At 43.2% G+C, this 22,705-nt stretch overlaps 1 protein-coding gene across 4 annotated transcripts in view; it reads left to right on the forward strand.

Annotated features, from left to right (window-relative positions):
• Positions 1 to 22,705, forward strand: part of ELMO3 (engulfment and cell motility 3) — a 286,359-nt gene that overhangs the window by 10,638 nt on the left and 253,016 nt on the right. Inside the window, exon 1 of one of the 4 annotated variants that reach the window (XM_083164843.1) lies at positions 10,038 to 10,319. The exons of 2 other annotated variants lie outside the window; for them this stretch is intronic. In XM_083164843.1, the coding sequence (XP_083020969.1) occupies positions 10,206 to 10,319 (114 nt within the window). In that variant the 5' untranslated portion in view covers positions 10,038 to 10,205. Of the gene's footprint in view, positions 1 to 10,037; positions 10,320 to 22,705 lie in introns of those variants that run through there. One more of the 4 variants, XM_083164842.1, reaches the window with a different exon arrangement.

The following is a 22,705-nucleotide window of genomic DNA, read 5'->3' on the forward strand; positions in this document are numbered from 1 at the left end:
TGTTCTAGAGGTTTAGTCCCACTGCACTCTCCAAAGGCAGCTACATGCTTCTCTAGTCAGGACTCCAGGGCGGGCAAGATGACCAGAGAGAGAGAGAGCAAACAAGATAAGGGCAGCCAAATCAATACACTGGGTCCACAAACACAAACACATTGGCGTTTCTTTGGTAATGAAAGCCTAGATGGGGTAAAACTAATGCACATAAAATAATTGCCTGCTCTTTACTTTGATTTACTTTACCATTATTTTTCTGTGCGATGTGGTGTTCCTTGAGAGAAGGGAAAGCCAAATGTGACTGTCGCGCACAGCATTTCTGGGAGCCTGGCGGGAGGTGGCTGGCCCTCTCATGCTTCCAGTAATGCTGTGCGTGGCAGGCACAGACAGGCATTAACGGCAGTGGTGGCAGCAGTAACAAAGTAATCATAATGCAAACCTTATGTCATGTCTGTCCTAGCTCTCGAGGTTACCTCTGCCAATGACAAGCGGCTATAGTCGGGGCGCTTGTCATAGTAATATATGTCAGTGTGGCGGGTTAGACCTAAGCGTCTTGCGGGCCGCATCTGGCCCGCAGGCCGCTTTTTGCCCACCTCTGCTCTACCCCATAGGGAACACTTCACCTACTTTAATACAGTTCAAGTCAGCTCTTTAGGGAATATCACCCTTATTAATTGAACATCAAACCTACCATCTAATTTGCCTCCAACGAGTCCCAGAGAAACGGAACTCTGCTCCACTGGGCACACATCATCTATTAAGTGTTCCCATTGTGGAACAATTTGTCTCTGGCAACAGAGCTTATAGGTGCATAGCATATATTTCAAAAGCTCACTGCACTTAAGGGCACTACACACACAGCAATAGTCAGACACTTTCTTTTTTTCCATCAATAAATTTGGTACTTGTTTCCTAGCACGGCGCCTGTCAGGTCCCATCACATACCATAACTTAAGGTATGCAATGGGACCCGATCAGACCCGACCGACCCGATTTTAAACCTTTAAAGAAGTTTCCCGTAAAATTAAAAAAATTGGTTGCATCGCATGCCATTATAATGCCCCCCCCCCCCGCCACATTGTTAACGACACGATGAACACGAACCCGAAGCGTGGCGAGTGCAGCGATCCCGCGAGGGTCGGCGGTACGCGTCCTCTGACCTTTTCATACCCCCACTATCCACGTCGGCGTGGAGTTGATTTTATATAGTGTGGCGAGCGCAGCGAGCCAACGAGCCTGAAGCGTGGTGAGCGTAGTGAGCCCTGCAAGGGGACACGTAATATGTGTTTAGTAATGCGCGTCCCCTTGCAGGCTCGCTAAACTCGCCACGCTTTGGGCTCGCCACACACGATTGATTTTTCAGACCCGATGTCATACAATTGAAATCGTGGGCGCCGTGCTAGGAAACAAGTACCATACATTTTTAGTATATCAAAGGTTTTATATGGGGTACAGAAAAGAAAAAGGGGAACTTTCTGGGGGAGGGGGAGGGAGGGGGGTTGGAAGTATTGAGCATAATCAAAATACAATTGAAATACAACGTAATACAGTGTAAGTCACTATGCAAAGTGAACAACGTAAAAGTAACAGACAATACAAGGCATAGACACATCAGTTCACAATACATTTCCCGGAGCAGTGGAGTAAGTAAAGAGTATGGGTATATAAAGACCTTGCTGATCCTCCGGTGGTTCATTTAGGCTGAACTGGCGTGGGTCTGCGAGAGAGGAGGAAGGAAAAAATCTAGTTCCCTCACCCTCCGTTACGTATGTGTGCCATGGGAGCCAGCGTATATGGGGGGAGGTGGGTGTAGGCATATACGTGATATAATTTGTTTCCATAAGAAAATGGTGATTTGTCTTCAAGATAACCTGTAACAGAGATGGAGGGGAAGGTTGTTTCCATAGTTGGGCTAGGTTGGCTTGGGCGGCAATGAGTATATGACCTAAGACAAATCTCTTTTCTGGGGGGACATCTTGTGGGTAAACATGGAACAACGCTAGGTATGGGTCAGGTATGACCTTTACCTTGAGCATGGTGGAGATGAGACTGAAAACTTCGGACCAGTATTGTAGAATTTCGGAGCAAGACCAAAAAATATGATATATATTACCTACGCACCCACATAGCTTCCAGCATTGGTTAGAACAGGAAGGCCAAAAAGTATGCAGAAGGTCGGGGGTCAGATAGAGTCTGTTGATTAATTTGACATGCATCTCTGTGTGATTTAAACAGCGAGACATTGCGTATGATGAAAGAAAGATATGACGCCATTATGTAGGGGTAAATGTTCTGCCCAGGTCTGTTTCCCATTTCACATGGGAGGTCGTTTTAGAGAAATCAGCAGGAGTTATCAAAGTCTTGTACCAAAAGGAAATATCGCCTCTAGTGTTTACTATAAAAGGTCTGGAGAGAAGTGTCTGAGAGGTAGCATCTGGAGGTGTATAGGTAGAGAAGTGGGATCTCCACCAATGCGAGATTTGGAGATAGTGAAGATATTCAGATGGGAGATAGAGAATTGTCATTGCAGGGAGGAGAAGGGGAGCAGGAGGTGGCCGTTTAGTATGTCTTTCAAGGAAGAAACACCCTGGGTCTTCCAAATGTTTAAATTGAGATTAGGAATTAATTTTGCTACAGTAGTAATGGAGATGTTGGGTATAATGTTTGCCGGGGCAGGTAGGGTGGATAATAGCTGGTCCCAGGCCTCTAGAGATGCTTTAGTGGTCGGGAGTAGGGATGGTTGCACAGGTCTTAGGTGTCTCAGAATTCGAAATAAGTCGGCAAGAGGGATGAGGGGGGTCGAAGCTTGTTCAATAGTTACCCAGCCTACGGGTGAGTTAGTTTCAGTGTAGAACTTAAGTGGGGCTAGGAGGCATGCGGTGCGAAACAAGTCTGGGAGATTCAAGCCACCAAAGGCTCTAGGCAATGACATCTTAGAGCGGGCAATAGCTGGGGGCCTGGTCGACCAAACATATTTTGTCAACATAGATGTGCCAATTTGTAGTGATTTTTTAGGGAAGGTGTAGGAGATAGTGCGTAACAAATACATCAACTTAGAGAGTAGGGACATTTTAAAAGCTGCCATACATCCCATCCAGAGAATATCATGTGTCAGCCAAGATTTAGATAAATTGGTCAAGGTTATGAGGAGAGGGGTGAGGTTAACATTAAAAATGTTAGCTGTGTTCGGAGGGATATAGATGCCCAGGTATTTTATTGATTCCGTTTGCCAATTGTATTTGTAGGGTTGATTGTAGATGTGACAAGGATCCGGCGAGGTTGATCGGGAGGGCATCTGTTTTGTTTGTATTCAGTTTATAATATGAGATTGCACTATAAGAGGCTAAGGTATTGTGGAGGAGGGGAAGTGTTCTCATGGGGTTAGTCATGAAGAGCAAAACATCGTCAGCAAAGAGGCTTAACTTGTGGTGGTGTGGGCCTATCAGTAAGATAGGGAAATTAATGTTGTTACGTATAGTAAAGGCTAGGGGTTCTATGGAAAGGACAAAGATTAGGGGGATAGATGACAGACCTGCCTGGTGCCGTTTGTGATTTCAAAGGAGTCAGAGAGAAAACCATTGCTGAACACCTGGGCCGTGGGTGAACTATAGGGTCCTTTCCGGGCTTAAGTATAGTTACAATATGTGCCTCTAAGAGTTCTGGGGGGGGGGGGGGGGAAGATCCTCATTAAAAAGGTCTGATAGGTGTGGTGTTAGAAGGTCATTGAATGAGATGTAGAAATCAGTGGTGAACCCGTCTGGGCCTGGGGCCTTGTTGCAGGGAAGGGATTTAATGGCTGATTGGATTTCTGCATGGGACCATGGGGCATTAAGAGAATCTAGTTGCTCCGGTGTAAGAGATGGAAGGTGGATCTTGTCCAGGAGTCGGAGGATAGATTATATAGCTGGGAATAGCATTCTGCCTGATCTGTTGCTTAATAAATTGAATATGTGTCGTAATCTGTTTAGAGCTGACTGAGTATGGGCTAGAAGAAGTTTTTGAAGCTGGCTGATATCTCCATTTTTCAGGGGTCTAGATGGGGCAATTTTATTATGACATTCAAATGCTGTTAATTTAATCTCTAGATCTTGTTGGGCCTTAAGAGCCCTATGTTTAAGATTGGCTCCAGCTTGTATTGCGGCTCCTCTCGTGTCCGCCTTGAAGGCACAATAGTGGTTGATGATAGATGTTTCTTGAGGGGAATTGTTAGAGATATAGGAATTGATATAGATCAGTATCGTTGCTTTAGAAATAGGGTCTTTTAGTAGGTGTGGGAATAGGCGCCAGGGGCGTGAGGGTTTTTAGAGGGATTTATATTCCATTTCCAGGAAACAGGGGCATGGTCAGACCAGGTGATAGGTAGGATGTCTATATCTTTAGTGTATTGTAAAGTCCACTTATCGCATAGGATGTAATCTATTCTGGAGTAGGAGTTGTGTACTGGGTAATAAAAGGTATATTCATGCCCAGTAGGATAGGTAGACCTCCAGACATAGGCGTATCTAAAATTATGGTAATGGATGGTCCCAGATCTAGACATAATAGCAGGGGGACCTTTGCGCGGCGCAGCCGCGCTGCAGAAGGGGGCGTGGTCTCATGGGAAGGAGGTGTGGCATCACAAAAAGGGGTGTGGTATTACACTTTAGGCCATACACAGTAATGCCCATTACACATTTTAGCAAACTCCGTAATACCTAACACATAAAGCCACACGCCGTAATGCCAATTACACATAAGGCCACACAACATAATGCCCATTACACATTGTGCCACACATCATGATGCCCATTACATACTATATAACAAACCGTAATGCCCATTACATGTTTGCCACATAAGTGCTGCTTACCTACGTGCTCATTGCTAGGGGGTTCTTGCTTGATGGCACCATAGTACCCATTACACATGATGCTGCACACCATAGTACCCATTACACACGATGCCGCGCACCATAGTACCCATTACACACGATGCCGCGCACCATAGTACCCATTACACACGATGCCGCGCACCATAGTACCCATTACACACGATGCCGCGCACCATAGTACCCATTACACACGATGCCGCGCACCATAGTACCCATTACACACGATGCCGCGCACCATAGTACCCATTACACACGATGCCGCGCACCATAGTACCCATTACACACGATGCCGCGCACCATAGTACCCATTACACACGATGCCGCGCACCATAGTACCCATTACACACGATGCCGCGCACCATAGTACCCATTACACACGATGCCGCGCACCATAGTACCCATTACACACGATGCCGCGCACCATAGTACCCATTACACACGATGCCGCGCACCATAGTACCCATTACACACGATGCCGCGCACCATAGTACCCATTACACACGATGCCGCGCACCATAGTACCCATTACACACGATGCCGCGCACCATAGTACCCATTACACACGATGCCGCGCACCATAGTACCCATTACACACGATGTTGCACACCATAGTACCCATTACACATGATGCCGCACACCATAGTTCCCATTACACATGATGTTGCACACCATAGTACCCATTACACATGATGCCGCACACCATAGTACCCATTACACATGATGCTGCACACCATAGTACCCATTACACATGATGCCGCGCACCATAGTACCCATTACACACGATGCCGCGCACCATAGTACCCATTACACACGATGCCGCGCACCATAGTACCCATTACACACGATGCCGCGCACCATAGTACCCATTACACACGATGCCGCGCACCATAGTACCCATTACACACGATGCCGCGCACCATAGTACCCATTACACACGATGCCGCGCACCATAGTACCCATTACACACGATGCCGCGCACCATAGTACCCATTACACATGATGTTGCGCACCATAGTACCCATTACACATGATGCCGCGCACCATAGTTCCCATTACACATGATGTTGCACACCATAGTACCCATTACACATGATGTTGCACACCATAGTACCCATTACACATGATGCCGCACACCATAGTACCCATTACACATGATGCCGCACACCATAGTACCCATTACACATGATGCTGCACACATAATGTCCCTTACACATGACGCTGCACACATAATGCCCCTTACACATGATGCTGCACACCGTAATTCCCCTTACACATTAAGCCACACATTATGCGTAATGCCCCCACATACCGCCACTTGTAGCGTCCCTTAAGCAATGCCCCCAAAAGTGCCACTTACTGTAAATTTTTATATGAGCCTTCGCTGCTGCTGCAGGGAGAGATGGAGAGCGGTGCAGCTGCTTCTATGGGGAGAGGAGCAGAGCGCAGCGCAGAGCACGCTCCGACTCCCCTTCAGGTGTCCCCTCTAGCCGAGTGGACATTTGAAATATTGTGCGCGCTGTTGTTGTGCGTGACGTCGGGGGAGCACGCCGGGCGCCGGCACCACATGATTAAAGGGGGGGCGGGCTGAGGTGAAAGCGGGGAGAAGTATTGGAGCGGAAGCTGCAGGGGAGACAGTCATTAACAGCTGGGCAGAGAGCAGGGGGCTGCCCGGCTGTTTTCAGAGCACTGCAGGTCACGGCTGTTTGAAATAATACCCCTTTCACAACAGAAAATGCAGGGATTTACCCGGGAATATGGTCCCAGGATCATGCAGGGACATTCCCAGGCTGACCCCTTATACACCAGCATAGTCCCTGCATTTTCTGGGGTGAGGGGGAGACACAACCACTCCCCTCTCCCTACCCCCCTTTAACCAACCAGCTATATCTTCGGAACCAACTGACCCATTTACATAAGACCAGTATCATATTAAAGAACTTTTGAGTTGGCTTCGAATGATTTTGGTCCTGTGAAACTGGGCTGTTTGGTTCCAGAGAAATCTGCCCTCAAAGAACATAAACAGTCATGAAATGACATTTAAGAAATGAAAAAAAAAACAAAAAAAAACGGTTTAACCTCAATATCCCTGGAACCAATTAACCCATATGGATCCAGTCTGGTATCAGATTGAAGGCCCAGCGATTTGGGTTCGACTGAGATCAACCTCGAGCTTCAGTGATGCCGAAGGGGGAACTGGCAGCCGTTGAACTGGGTGGGGGTCGGAATTAGCGGGTCCTATGTTATCCTATAGGGAAAACGTTCCAGCTTTGCCTGGCCGTATCTCCGGTTCCCAGGGGGCTAGAGACACAGGGCTGGGCTCGTTGGAAAGCTACATCCCTCAGCTACAAAATGGTTGTAAAAAGAGGTTGTGGAAAGATAGGGAGGGGCTGGACAGTGGAGAAGGGCGAGAGTTGGGTTGGTGGGATTTGTCTAATTTGGGGTCTAGGGTTAGGTTGAAATCTCCAAGTACTATCAAGGAGCCCTTAGAGGATTTCCACATAAGGAGAAATAATTTGCGTAAGAAAGAGATTTGGTTAGAGTTTGGGGCATATAGACATACTATAGTAGTTAATCTGTCCTCTAAAAAGCCTGTTAATATAAGATATCTGCCATTTTTGTCCGCTATTTGAGATTGTAGAACAAAGGAAGTGTGTTTATTAAATAAAATAGCGACTCCATTATGTTTAAATGGACCATTCACATAATAACCTACAGGATAGTTTGAGTCTTTGAAATGGTGGGGGATTAGATGAGGCGAAATACGTCTCCTGAATAACAACCACATCCGCCCTCTGTTTGTGGAAGTAGGAAAGGGCTAATCTACGTTTGTTAAGGGAGTTTAACCCCTTAACATTTAAAGAGAGAAGGTTAGGCATTGCGTATTAGGGTGAACTGATTGGAGGATTCCAGGATGTATCGTGGTAACAAGACATTGTAGTAGCATAGTTCGCTTAGGTCCAAGGGCTTGGGGCAGGTGGGGTGAAGAAGGGGGGAGGGGAGACAGGGGTAGGGAAAGAAGAAAAAGCATAGGGAAAGAAAAAACAAAAAGGTCCGGTATATTGGACCTGCATGACTACTGCAGGGGAGAGAGGGTTTGTGCAGTAGTATATGTCGGGTTGGGGTGGTGGCTCGGCTCACAAAGAAGTCTGTCATTCACTCGTTTATGTAAAAAGCACATTAAGGGAGGAGAATAATCTAGCAACGTGAAATATATAACAATATAAAATATAGAACCATAAAGGTAAATTCCAAGTACTAGTGTGAAAACTAGAACCAAATATATAAGAGAAAACAGTTATTTCTAACATATGGAACTGGGTGCAGAGGCCTTGCATGAGAAAACAAACAAACATAGATAATTCTTAGCATAGGGATCCCATCCCAGTTGAAGGGATAGCAAGGCCGCAGACACTGAAATTCACAACTCAAGTATACTTATCCATCAGGCTCAGCGGTGGTCCTCAGGTAGTAGACCATTCTTGTTGAAGAGCATGTGGACATATCAGGTTTTGGGGTCCCGCAATCGATATGTCCCAGTCCATCAGGAGCTTGACTCCCGTATCCAGGGAGGAAATGGTGTATGTAGTATCTTCATAATAGATGATCAGTTTAACTGAGAACTCCCAGCGGTACTGGATGTCATGGGATCAGAGTGCAACAGTAATGGGAGCAAACACACGTCTGTTAGCAATAGTTACAGGGGGAAAATCTTGGAAGATTTGGAGGCCTCCTAGTATATCGGTGTTTTTCGATTCTCGTGCCGCTCTTAGGATGCGTTCCTTAACTGTAAAGAAATGAACCCGTAGGAGGGTGTCTTTTGGTATGTAGATCGGCAGAGACTGTTCTTGGTCTTGGGAGGCGATGTATGCGGTCTATCAGGAGATCTTTGTGGTTGTAGGGAGTAACTTGTGGAACAGGGTGCAGATGTAGTCTTCCAGTTCTGTGTTGGCCACTGAGTCAGGAATGCCTCTGATTTTGATATTGTTGCGTCTGGACCTGTCCTCCAAGTCCGCTAGCTTGGACTTGAATTGGTCTATGTCGCGCTGTTGACAGTCATAGGAGGATATCCGGTCATTATGGGACGCAACTAGCTCCTCCATTTTACGCTCCAGGTGGTCGGTTCTTTCACCTATGGCTACCAGTTCTTTCTTAACTTCGCGGATAGCAGATTTTAAGTCTTTGGACATCTCTGTTTGGAACGCAGAAAAGACTTGGCAAAGGGCTTTCACTGTCACTGGGGCGTCTGATTCATAATCCACTCCAGCTATTACAATGGCGGGGGCCAACTCGTCCGACACTTCCAGGGTAGGGGGCGTGTGTCTTGGGGGACTAGAGTGTGGCGTAGGGAGTGGTGGAGTTTTTCTGGAGAAAAGGGAAATCTTGGAAGGCACTACATCTTTAGCTTTTTTGGAAGGCATAGTGATGTAGGGGAGCACTCTTAGTGAGAACTGAAATTTTAAAGAGAATGGCACCTAGGGCAAAAGTATAGGTTCACTCTAACATAGTATCTGCCAGATTTTCAATGCTGGTAAATTGCAGCTGAATGGGCAGGTTTCTCACATCTGCAGGCTGTATAGGATATCACCTATCTGTTCTCTTATTTGTCTCACCCCTAGGGTTCAGTGTATCAGAGAAATGTCCTAGGTTAATATAGCAAGTCAGAGTCTCTGAGGTTTTAATCAGAATGAGCTGTATGAGAGATTGCCAGTGGCTGTGTATGCAATAGGGCACGCAGGGGTATCAGAGAGTTCAGGTGCTGCTCCACAGTGCAGGGTGATATCTGTGGGGAGGGACCACACAGTGAGAGGTGAGCTGCAGGGGAGGTCAGCCCCTGGTAACACAGTGGCACAGTCATCCGTGAGATCAGGTAGGGGCCTTGGGGAATAAGATCCCTAATGTAAATAGTCAGCCACTTTCTGAGCGATTTTACATAATGTTCAGAAAGTGGCTATGACTGTGTGTGTAGCCCACACAGCTATGCAAATGCGCAGCCTCACTGTCTGAATTTGGGCCGCGATGTAGAATGGACCTGTTGGATATTTTCAGAGCAGTCGCTCAGAAGGCCCTGCATATCTCCCGCATGTGTAGGTGCGGCGCGATGAGCAGGGCCTTCTGAGCAATTGCTGAAGACACCCTAAGCCGGCAATCCACCGCAAGAGCCCCCAAACCCCTAACTGGCCGCCCAGCGGCCAGACCCACTCACCGCCACCATCCTCACTGTGCCGCCTGGGGCCTCATCAGCGGCCGGACTCACTCGTGGACTCCAGGAGCAGCTGGACCTGGTCAACCAGCTTTAATACGCAGGGGGGTGTCGGGTCACCAGGAGTAAGCAGCCGCCGGGATGCTGCACTCGAGGAAGCCTCCAAAAGCTGCCAGGATGCTGCGTTTGTTGCTGCCGATTCAAGCTGCTGGGATGCCACACTCCCCGGCGCTGTGTCCGTGGAGAGAGAGAGGGGTGAGAGTCTCCAGCCCTGTGCCTGCCTGTCATACTGTATGTGTGTCCCTGTACAGTGCTGTGTATATAGGTGTACAGCGCTGTACTGTATGTGTGTATAAACTATATAGGTGTACAGCGCTGTAACACCTATATACACATACAGTACAGCACTGTACACCTATATACACATACACACCGACGCTGATGCCTACCTGAAGTGAGTACCCACTGATGCTGCCTCATGTCCGCTGCACTCGCCCTCTTCAGTCAGCTGCAGGAGTGAGGACGTGATGCTGGACTCCGGACTGGGTAAGTATAGTATTTTTTTTTGTCCCCACTGTTTGCTGGGTTGGGGGAGGGGGTTGCCACTAGCCACCAATGGTTAAACCTTTTTTTTTTTGTGTGTGTGTGTGTGGGGGGGGGGGGGGGTGCCACTAGCCACCAATGTTTATTTGATTGGGGGAGGGGGGACACACTATGCCACCAATGTTTATTTGGGGTGAGGGGGGCACTTTGCCACCAACATTTATTTATTAAGGAAATTTATTTTATTTATTTTTAAGTTTATTTCGGAAATTACTGTTTATACCATATAACTTTATTTTTGTGATGAAGTGCAATTTTTGACAGATTTGAAATCTCCCATGATGAATCTCCAGTTATCTATATCTGACACAAATCTCTCTGTATGTGGCTCATTATCTGAGAGAGTGAAATCTCTCATGCTGAATCTTTAGAGTACCACTAAGTACTTTTTTTTTTAAACGCAACAGGCCTACACATCCAATTTATCTTAAAGGAAATCTAATAAAATTTCTAAAACTATACATATCGAGAGTGCTCCAATAAAAGAGTCCTCTTTTTCTCTCGGTTCATTAATGCTTGTATACTTGTATACTCGGACTCAGGGGAGCACCACCAACTCTTAAAATGTGTATCCAATTTAGGGACCACATATATAGGAGAATTGGTTAAGGCAACACAGGCAAATTCTATGAATTTGACACGGTCGCCTCCCAGGATGCTTCCTTTGGTCGTTGGGTTTTGGACATCCCCGATGTCACCCCCTGGGACCATGGAACCTGAAGATTAAAATGAGAGTTATTGTACACCTATGTTAGGTTAACTCTTTCTTCATGGTTCATGGTACCCACAGGGCACCCACCCATAATTAAGCCTGAGGTATTCCTTTGTGATACAAAAATTGTGACTTCCACGACCTTACTCATGTCTTCCTTCACTCTATGTATGTGTGAGTGAATGCACTGGCATGCTCTTGTCTATAGTCTTTCTTCCTGCTTCCTGCTATTGACTTACAAAACTGTGAAGCTAGGCATGGACACAGGGTTATAGGGCAGAGGCGCTGTGCATCCTGGGAAACTTGAAAGCTACGCTGATTGGTGCCACGGTACTCGGAACTCCCTATAAGCCCAATGCCACCCTGTGGGCACCATGAACCTCAAAGAAAGTTAACCTAAGGTAGGTCTAGCATAACTCTTGTTTTTCCTAGCGTTGAAACCCAATGGAACACATTGCCCTTTTCTAAATCTCAAATCTGTAAACAGGTTTATTTGTGCACCCAAATTCCGAATGGAGACTCTCAAGTCTCAAATCTTGGCATTAGAACCTGGGTTTAAATGGCCTCATTGGACATGCAGGATGCCTACTATCCCTATAGCACTGGCTCATCAATGGTTTCTCCTGTTTGCTATTATGCACATCCATTTCCAATTCCAGGCTCTGACATTTAGGGGGAAATTTACTAAAGGAAACTTGTAAAAAATAGGTGTATTTGTATCCAGAAATGCACTTATTTTTGACATTTACTATCCCAAAAATACGACAATTCGTATTCGTATTGATATCACATCAATACGACTACGAATTGCCGTATTTTCGGGATAGTAAATGTCAAAAATAAGTGTATTTCTGGATACAAATACACCTATTTTTTACAAATTTCCTTTAGTAAATTTCCCCCTTAGCCTCACTACAGCACCAAGAGTTTTCACAAAAATGATGGCATTAATGGCAGCTCAACTCCACTGCCAGAGTATTTGGATACTGGCTTATCTAGACTACCTGCTTATTTTAGCTCAATCCAGGGAGATCTTACTGCTTCATCTTCAAACAACCATTGATGTTATTTAAGATCAAGGTTGGGTGATCAATTTTAAAAAAAAGTCATCCCTGCATCCCCCACAGTGTACAGTACATGGGAGCATTACTAGACTCCAAAGTAGAGATAATCATTTTGTACCCGTACAAAATTGAAACGGTTCAACAACTAATTTGGGTGGTGTTGCACAAACCACAAGTGTTGATTTTACTCAGCAATGGAGGCACTAGGGTCCATAGTATCTACCTACAACATAGTTGAATACGCACAGTTCCACTCTCTGCCCCTACAGTGCCTAATACTTTCCAAATAGAATGGACATCACATGATGAAAATTCAAACAATGGTCCTTCCACCAACTATTTGTGTGTCCCTGCTATGGTGTTTAAGCCCATCAAATCTCTACAAAGGTCGACCTTTACCAGATTTCGAACTGGGTACTCCTCACTAAGGACGCAAGTCTCTGATGGTCGGGACCAGTGACAGGTCAGCATACTTTTCAAGCGTCCTCTCAATAAAAGTGCCATCTTCAAAGCACTTACCTTTGCAAAGGACATTTTCCATGGCAATCCAGTTCAAATTCAATCAGAGAATGCCACGGCAGTGGCCTACCTCAACCACTAGGGCTGGACTCATAGCCTAGGGGCGATGGGCAAAGTGTCTTGCATTCTAAAGTGGGCCGAACTACATCATCCAGCCATTTCTGCAATATTCATCCCAGGAGTGTCGAATTGGGAGGAAGAATGGGCTCTTCATCCCAAAGTCTTCCAGCTGTCGGTAGACAAATGGCCTCACATCAGAACTTCCTGGTTCGGGGCCAGGACAAGAGACCACCAAGCCGCCTTTGTAGACCCTCTAGTGGTGAAGTGGAACTTCAACCTGGCGTACCTCTTCCCTCTTCCCTCCATTCTCTCTGCTACCCAGAGTCAGGAAGGAGGACAGCTGATTCTCATAGCGCCGGCTTCATTGGTACACAGTTCTACTGAATTTTGCAGTGGCCGATCTTCTTCCGCTGCCCTTACATCCAGACTTGCTGTTTCAAGGGCCCTGCCTTCACCCAGTCCTAGCTTGGTTGTCTTTGACAGCTTGGCTCTTGAGTCATCCTATATAGAACATACTTTCCTTCTTTTGAAAACAAGTTTCAGGGAGATTATAGTTGGCAGTAGAATTTTGCACAGTGCCCCATTGAGGGGGCATGTCATGCTCCACCCAAAGGGCATGTCTAGTTCCATATATGGGAAGATTTTAAAAAGAGATTGTCAACTAGGCATCTGGAATCGTGGGTGTGTACTGCTATATCTGAGTGGAATCCTTTTAAATGACATATCCAAATGTAGATGAGCCCCAAAGCAGTTAGTAAGAGATACTATACTTACTAAAGTGCTGGGAAATTTTGCTGATGATTCAATGTAAATGTATCTATCTATCTATATATCTATCTATTTATCCTTTTTTCCCCAAGAAACAGTATAATGTGGGCTAGGTGAAATGAGGGAGATTGCTAGACTAATGAGGGAGAGAGGGAGATTGCTGCTATTTCAGGGAGTCTCCTGCAGAATGCAGGAGGGGAGGCAACTATGATATAGAATCTAAGGGTTATTCTCTGGCAGTGGTTCAGAACATGATCAAAGCAAAAAATCTTGTTTCTTCTTAGATTTATTATACAATATGGAATGCCTACTTTCAGTGGTGCATTGCTTAGCCTTATAATACTTGTGTATTTAAAGTTTCTGGAGTTTCTTCAGTCTAGTTTGGACATATGTCTACGTTTTGGCCTCCCATAAAGTCCAAGTTTCATCTCTCTTTGGTTGGTTCCAATGTAAGATTGCTTATTTGCCGGATATGCACACTTTTGTGCAGGGATTGCTTGCATTCAGCCGCCGTTGGTTCCTCCTCTGGCTCCATGGGACCTTGGTGCGGTTCTCAAAGTACTACAAAGTCCCCCATTTGAGCTCTTGCTTCAGTTGAATTAAAATAGTTAACTGCAAAAACTGACTTCTTTAAGGGTGAAGACTCCTTGGATGCATCATGGGCTCTTTTCTTTATATTTCCATTTTTGGACCACCAGATGGCACCAGAGTGACATAAGGGCATTGACCCAATGCTAATTTGATTCATCTATTCACAGTTCACCATACACATTTTGGTGTGTATTACTACAGTGTTTAATTACTGTAGGATAGACAGTTTTCTGTTTATTGATAAATTCTGACTAGTTTATAAGTTAATTTCACAATTGAATGATCAAACAAATATCTTACAAAAATCATTCATAATTTATATTTTGTACGGGTCTTTTGTGTTATGTATGTGTTTTGTAATGACAAACCAACTACATTTAATATATGAATTCAATTAAACATTTTATCAAGCGTACCCACTGTTGGACCTTCATGGGCAGCACACTGTGGCGCAGCCCTCCCGCGGCCATTTTGCTTTTGGGCAAAGTGCCCAGCCAGCCCAGGGGGAGCGCGACGGCCCGGTTTTAGTGAGTTTGGGGCCGGCCCACTGGGAAATGGCCCAGTTTCCCAGCAGGCCAATCCGCCCCTGGTTCACTTCTTAGTGCTCTCCTGTGTCTGTGTACGAGAATGTGTTCTTTTTTTCAACATCTTTTTTTATAGGAATTTTCAGGCACATCCAATAATATAACATACAACCAGTATAATATACAGTGAAATAAATACTGTGTAACAGAGCATAGCTTTAACTTTAGCACAATAAGTTTCATGAAATAACATTTTGTTGTAATCACATAATTAAATATACATTATATATAAATTTTCACTGTATGTAATCTGTCATTGAATAATTTAGACATCACGCTATCGTCGGTTTCGTAGACATCAATGACAGAATAGGACTAAGCATAGGCTAGAGTGTGGATTAAACAATTTAGAATAATACAAAATAAATACATTTGACAAAGACAGAGGAGGGGGGAGGGAGGAGCAGGAGGGGGGGAGTAAAGAGAGTCGTGACTGGTGTGCTTATAATACATAAGAGTTATTTATGTTCTATGCGGCTATTTACAAACTGGTTCCTTCTACAATCAGTCGTCAATAGTATGTATAATTTTCCATTTAACCTTTGCGTCTAAGGTATTTATGAAAAAGGACCATTTTACTTAAAGTTTACACATGCCATCAAGAAGATTGAGTCTAGCATACTTATCTAGTATTTGTAACAATTTATGTTTTACCAAAGATAAATTTGGAGTCGACTTTTTTGTCCAATGAATCAAAATACATTTACGCGCAACTGTCAATGTTGTTATCAGCAGTGGAAGGGTTTCTCTGTTAATTTTTTCCAAGGACCAGTTGCTGAAAGAAAGACCCATACAGGCTAAGGGATCCACACTCCAGTCAGCAGAAAACATCTCGTTGATAAAACAAATTACTTTGCTCCAGAATCTTCTGGTTTTATAGCATTCCCACATGTAATGTGCAAAGTCAGCTTTGGACAACCCACACTTATAACAGTAACCTCTTTTCTCAGCTACCATATATCTTCGTTGATAGGGTGTGATGTATGCTCGATGTATTGTTCTAACAAAGACTTCCTGTAGATATGATGATTTGAGCGTTTTCATGGATATGGTGTATAAAGTGTTAATATCTTTGAGGTTTTAAATAGAAGAGATCTAGGGTAAGTTTTTGTGACAATATGCCACACAGAAGCGCTGATAATATCGGTTTTTTATTCTCCTTTTCAAAGAGGGAGGATTTTATCTGGGTCTAGATTGCTGCCCCCTATATTCAGAGGTTTTTGTGATCCTCTGGTGAAAAGCTTTTTGGGGGTAGAAGGTTGGTGAGACCACCAACTTCTGTTTATAGGAGGCGCAGCTACACCCAGAGCAATAAACACAATAGGTGTATATTCAAAAATACAAATTTATTTTCCATACAGCATAAAACAATTATTCGAATTATTATTATGCTGTATGGAAAATAAATTTGTATTTTTGAATATACACCTATTGAATAGAAGAGATGTCTGCAGACCATCTCTGAACAAGACTTGCCCATTGCTCGTTTTTTGTAAACACTATGTCACCAATAAGATCATACAAGTATTTTAGCCTGTATGGTTTAGTGGTTGAGTAGCATAGTATATCGTCTACCGTAGAGAAATTTAAGGGTGTCGCTATTGTATAAGACATGGGAACGGTAGCCCTAATATGATTCAGAAAATATCGTAATTGAAAGTACATAAACAGGTGTGACTGTGGGATCATTTGCATATGGCATAACATTTTGGGTAACACGACGGATCTAATTACCGCCATTCTTCCTATCATAGATTGGAAGGTCTTTCCAGGATTCTAGTTTGGTGGCTATTTGTGAAATAATGGGAGGGAAGTTTAAGGAATAGAGTTGAGTTAAGTCATTGCTAATTTGAATACCCAAATATTTAAAATGAGTTTGGCTTAAAGGGAAGGGGACATTCAAAGACCGCAGCAGCTGAGTATCTGTATGTCCAAGTGGAAGCAATTCAGACTTTGTTAAATTGACCTTGTATCCGGACACCCTACCAAACGAGTTAATGAGATGTAACAGTGCTGGCAATGAGTGGGTGGGATTTGAAACAAATCAAGGTGTCATCCGCAAAAAGTGCGATCTTGAGTTCCTCATCTTTGATTTTTATTCCTTAAATCAACCCTGACAAGTGCCCCTATTCAATGTAAAGGATTCCGATAGGAGTCCGTAGATGGGGGGGATATGTCAATAGTCCAGCGCTTCTGGAATTTTGGACTTACACTAAAATGTAAAGGAAGTCCTCAAATGGTGTCTTTCTTATTGAAGGGAAAATTCAGACCAGCCGATGGAACTTCAACAAAATTAGAGACCTCGATATTCACACACACTTCCTCACTCAGTTTCTCAAGTAGTATTTTCCAGATAAAAACAAGCATAAAGTCACCAGCCGGTGACAATTGATGGGGAGGTTACACCCAGAACTGTTCCTCTACCAATGGAAAAAAGGGTTCCGGAAACCTTTCATCGAAGTAGAAAAGCAGCAAAGGTATAGGGATTTACCAGACCTCCAGTTCGCATATACAGGGGTGATTCATCCAGCCACGGGAACACCAGCTTAATGCATTTCAGACCTTAGGGTCCTTCATCAGAAGCATGGTCTTTCCCGTGGCTGGCATGGTTTAAATAGCAAAGAACGGCGCGAAACGGAGCAGTTACGCTCCGCTACGCCTATCCCGGAAGCGGAAGTGACCGGGATTCGTTTAGTAATGGAACGCACGCCTTTTGCGTTCCATTCTATCTCTATGTGACGGATGTCCGGAGCGTCACTTCCGGCATCCGTCTGCGCGACGTCAGGACTGGACACGCAGCTCATGCGTTCCACCTGATCATTGTTTGCGCTTCATTCACCGGAATGACACTTCCTGTTCTGGGATAAATATATTGCACATTGCCCATTCCTACAGACATGTAAAAACAGAAAACTGTGGTACAAAATTCTTCTGTTCTTGACGGATTCCTGGTATCTTTTTGTCAATATCAGCGTCCTTCATTTTGATAGAGTTTTTTTCAAAATGTAAATAGTCCCGTGTTTAACGTCCATATATGAAAAAACACAGAACAAAAAACAGACTGTCAGCAGGGTACATATGTGCAATCATCATAATAAAAAATATAAAAAAGTAATAAAAAGAGTGTAAAATGACATTTAAAAGCAAGTACAAGTTAAAATGACAATTATAAAAACCATTTAAGTTCAAAGTCACTATTAAGACCATTTGGCACCAAAGTATTGAGTTTAAAAATCCATTTCATCTCGGACTGTGCAAGGCGAGTTTCAATATTCTTATTTCGCCAAGTGGGAACAATTACTTCGAGACCCCCAAAAGATTTAATGCAACATTCTTTTGAATTATGCTCTTTTTTAAAATGTGCTGGAACCGTATGGGTCTCCAGGCCTTTTCTTATATTGTACACGTGCTCGGCTAAACGTGTTTTTAAATTTCTGGTGGTCTTGCCCACATAAAATAAGCCACAGTCACATTGTAAAAAATAAATTACATTTTTTGAATTACATGTAATAAAATCATTAACTCTAAAACTGGTGCCATTAAAAGTGAACTCTTTGGTTTTGCTTATACCCTTGGTGGTTCTACACATCAGGCACATTCCACAACGGTGGAAACCTTTTGTACGATCACTTGTACGTGGTGCCATATCAAGGCAACTTTTCACGAGTTTATCTTTGAGTGATGGTGCCTTTCTGTAAATAAAACCAGGGTAAGGGGGTAAGGAACGACCTATGACGGGGTCACTTTTTAGCAGATACCAATTCTTTTTAAAAACAGCCTCCACTTTTTTAAAATCAGAATTAAAATCAGAGATAAAAGACCACTCGGTAGTTTTCTTTGGTTTTATGGCTTTTTCTCCTAGGAGGGTTTCTCTGTTTACAGTATCAGCTTTTTGTTTAGCAGCAATAAGTTCTTTTTCGTCATATCCTTTTGCTCGGAAGCGGTTTGACATGGCAGATACTTGACTTTCATATAAATCATTTTCAGTACAGTTACGTTTAACCCTCAGGAACTGGCCATAGGGGATACCCTCAAGCCAGTTCCTGTGGTGCTGACTGTTCCTCTCTATGTAGCTATTTGAGTGAGTAGCCTTAATATGATTGGATGTGCAAATAGCATTATTCTTAATATATATATTAAGATCTAAAAACACAATTTTTTCCGTACTCCATGCAAAGGTTAATTTCAAGTTAAAATCATTTTGATTCAGACTATTAAAAAATGTTAAAAGGGTTGATTCATCCCCCTTCCAAACCATAAAAACATCATCTATGTACCGTTGCCAGGAGACCAGACTTGCCCCCAGCTCTGGGACCGACCAGATGACAAGCTCCTCCCAGTACGCCATGTACAAATTGGCGTAGCTGGGGGCAAATCTGGTCCCCATTGCAGTACCAACCATCTGAAGATAAAAGCTGCCATTAAAATAGAAGAAATTGTTTTCTAAAATAAAAGTTATGCTTTCTATGATGAAATTTTTCAATTTTTCAGACATTGATGTTTTATCTAGAAAGAACCGTACGGCTATTACTCCTTTTGTGGGGTTAATGATGGTGTACAAGGTTGACACGTCACCACTCACTAAAAAATAACCAGATTCCCAACTCATGTTGTTGATTTTTTGTAATACATCCTTTGTATCTTTTAAATAAGCCTTAGTTTCTTTGACAATAGGTTGTAAGTAATAGTCTACTATTGCTGAAAGATTTGAAGTCAAGCTGTTTGTTCCTGACAGTATTGGCCTGCCAGGCGGATTAGTTAAACTTTTGTGGACCTTCGGTAGGATGTACATTGTCGGTACCGAAGGTTCCTTTATTGACACAAAATCATATTCAGCTTTTGTTAGGACTTCATCTGTTAAGGCTTTATTTATAAAGTCATCAAACAATTTCTTAATTCTTACAAATGGGTCTGACTTTAATTTTTTATATGTCTCTCCACTGTCTAACTGTTGACTTATTTCTTTGATGTAATCATCTTTATTTAGGATAACTACCCCTCCCCCCTTATCAGCGGGTTTTATTATGATTTCTTTATCATTTTTTAGGGATTGTACTGCCTGAATTTCTTTTGCAGTTAGATTATGATTCTTTCTTTTATTGCTTTTTTTCTTCTTAGAAATGTTACTCAGTTCTTCCGTGACAATCTTGTTAAAGCTGTCAATAAAACAACCTTTAGTATGTGAGGGGTAAAACGTGGATTTACCCCTGAAACCTGACCCGGATAGAACTTCGGTCTCAGGCTCGGGTTCCACACTTTTTTCTTTTTCTTTTTCCGCAAAAAACTTTTTAATCGTGATTTTGCGTGTAAATTTTTGAAGATCCACATACAGTTTAAAAGGGTCTGTTTCATTGGTAGGTGCAAATTTTAAACCTTTTTTAAGGACTTGTTCCTCTACAGAGGTTAAAGTTCTTTTACTCAGGTTAAATATTTTACCTGATTCATTTTCTTCTATAGGTTTTTTATTCTCATTATTTTTAGGTTTTTTACTTTTATTTTTCTTCTGACCTCCTATAGGATAGGAGTCCGTTACAAGCTATTTTTGACTGTGGGGAGAAATATAAAGTCCTAATAATGTTAACAAATTCCAAGGGAAAGCCGAAATTGTCTAAAGTTTGATAGAGGTGGGGCCAGAGAACCATATCAAATGCCTTCTCAGCATCTAACGTCAAAACTAAGTTGTTTTCATTTCGACTTGCTGAGAAAGCATTTGACTTCTGTATCACCGTCAATAATCTACGGACATTAGTTACTGAGTGGTGACCTGTAATGAAGCCGGTTTGGTCTGTATGGATAATATTCGGAAGTACATATTTTAACCGTTCAGGGAGGATTTTTGTAAATAATTTATATTCTGTGTTGAGTAATGAAATAGGTCTATAAGACCCTGGTAGACTCAAATTGCGATCTTTTTTTGGAAGTATTTTGATGATGGCATCTGAGAAAAAGGGTGGTAAAGAGCCTTGAGTCATAATAGAGCTAAAACTTGCCACTAAAGGTTTAGCTATGCAAGATCCATAAGTTTGAAATATTCGTTCGAGTAGCCGTCAGGCCCTGGAGCTTTCACTAATTTCAATTTACCAATGGCCCATAGTAATCCTCCTCTGTAATGGGAGAAGCTAGGTTATTCTTAAGAGTTTCCGGGACCTGAGGCAGAGGTAAAGAGTTTCAATAGGTTGGTGAAACGTCAGGGGTAAGTATGGGTGTGGAAGTATGTTGAGCAGGAGTTGCTACTGAAGAAGGGTCTGGTGCCGAATATAGGTGTTCATAAAAGTTTTTCAAAACTGCTGCAGTCTGAATGACCGATTCCGTAAGAGTACCATCTTCCCTTATTAATGACTGTACATTGGTACATTGTCTGGAGCCCTGCAGAAGATTGCTAAGAATCTTACCAATCTTAAAAAATTTGGAGTTAACATTGAACAAATATCTGTCCCCAGTTGTGGCCAGATATTCATTACAATGCAGTTGTGCTGTTTGGTAAGCTAATTTATTAGCAGGTGTTGGATATTGTTTAAATTTTTAAAAAGCGTCAGAAAGTTCCACTTGTAGGTCTATGTAACCTTTATTGCGCTGCTTCTTTAATTTTGAGACAAAGGAGATAATTTCTCCTCATAAGACGGCTTTAGCCGATTGCCAATAGATCGTAGGGTTATCTAATTCATAACTGACATTTTCCTTTTGAAAATGTATCTATGTTTCTGTTATACGTTTATAAAGTTCCTTCGACTGGGCTAAATCGGAGGGAAACTTCCATGGTGGCCTGTTTTGTGTTGTTGGGGTAAGATTAAGATCTATGGAGATTAGACCATGGTCTGATAGTATAGGAGGAGCTATTGACGGCGAAGTGACATTTGGAAAAAGGGGCTCTGCTACAAGAATGTAGTCAATTCTTGACCAAGTACTATGAGAAAGAGATTGGCATGTAAAGTCCCTCTATGTTGGATTATGTATTCTCCATGCATCTATTAAATTAAAAGCTTTGGCGATATAAGGGACTCCTATTTTTGGGAGTGTGAGCATACGATTAGGTGTCGGGGATCTATCTAATATCACAGAGGAGAGCAGATTTAAATCACCACACAAGATTAGTGTTAAAGGGTCGTACAAGTATAATTTAGCCATAAGTCCAGTATAAAAAGATCTTTTATATTGGGTGGGGGCATAAATGTTGCAAATTGTTAAAGCAGTCTTTTCTATCAAAACATTTAAGATTAGGAGTCTACCGCCAGCATCAGACAGTGTGTTCTGTACTTTGATACCTAATGATATTTTTCCCCAGGGTAACTACCCCACAAGATTTGGAATTTAGGCACGATGAATCTAATACAACCCAATTCAACATCTGGAGTTTTTTTACCTCTTCACTCATAAGGTGTGTCTCTTGGAGACAGATAAGGTCAATGTTTTGTTTGTTTAAGTCGATAAGAAGCTTCCGTCTCTTAGCCGGAGTGTGGATCCCCCTTATATTCAAAGATCCTAATTTTAATGACATTTAAGCATTGACACAGTTTACTACTTTACCAGCCAGGGCCGTCTCAACATCAGTGAGGGCCCCTGGGCAAAATAATTCACTGGGCCCTAATTGATGTTGAGATGGCCCTGCACTGCAAGCAACAGGGAAGTGCATAATTAGGAAGAGCTGGGTGCAGGGGGGTAGGAGGATACGGGCAACCTGTCCCGCTGGGGGATCTCCTTACCAGGTTGCATGGTCTCCACGATGTCCCAATGAGGACGGCG

This window comes from Crinia signifera, chromosome 11 (assembly GCF_055691185.1).
Source record: "Crinia signifera chromosome 11, ASM5569118v1, whole genome shotgun sequence".
Classification (NCBI taxonomy): Eukaryota; Metazoa; Chordata; class Amphibia; order Anura; family Myobatrachidae; genus Crinia; species Crinia signifera.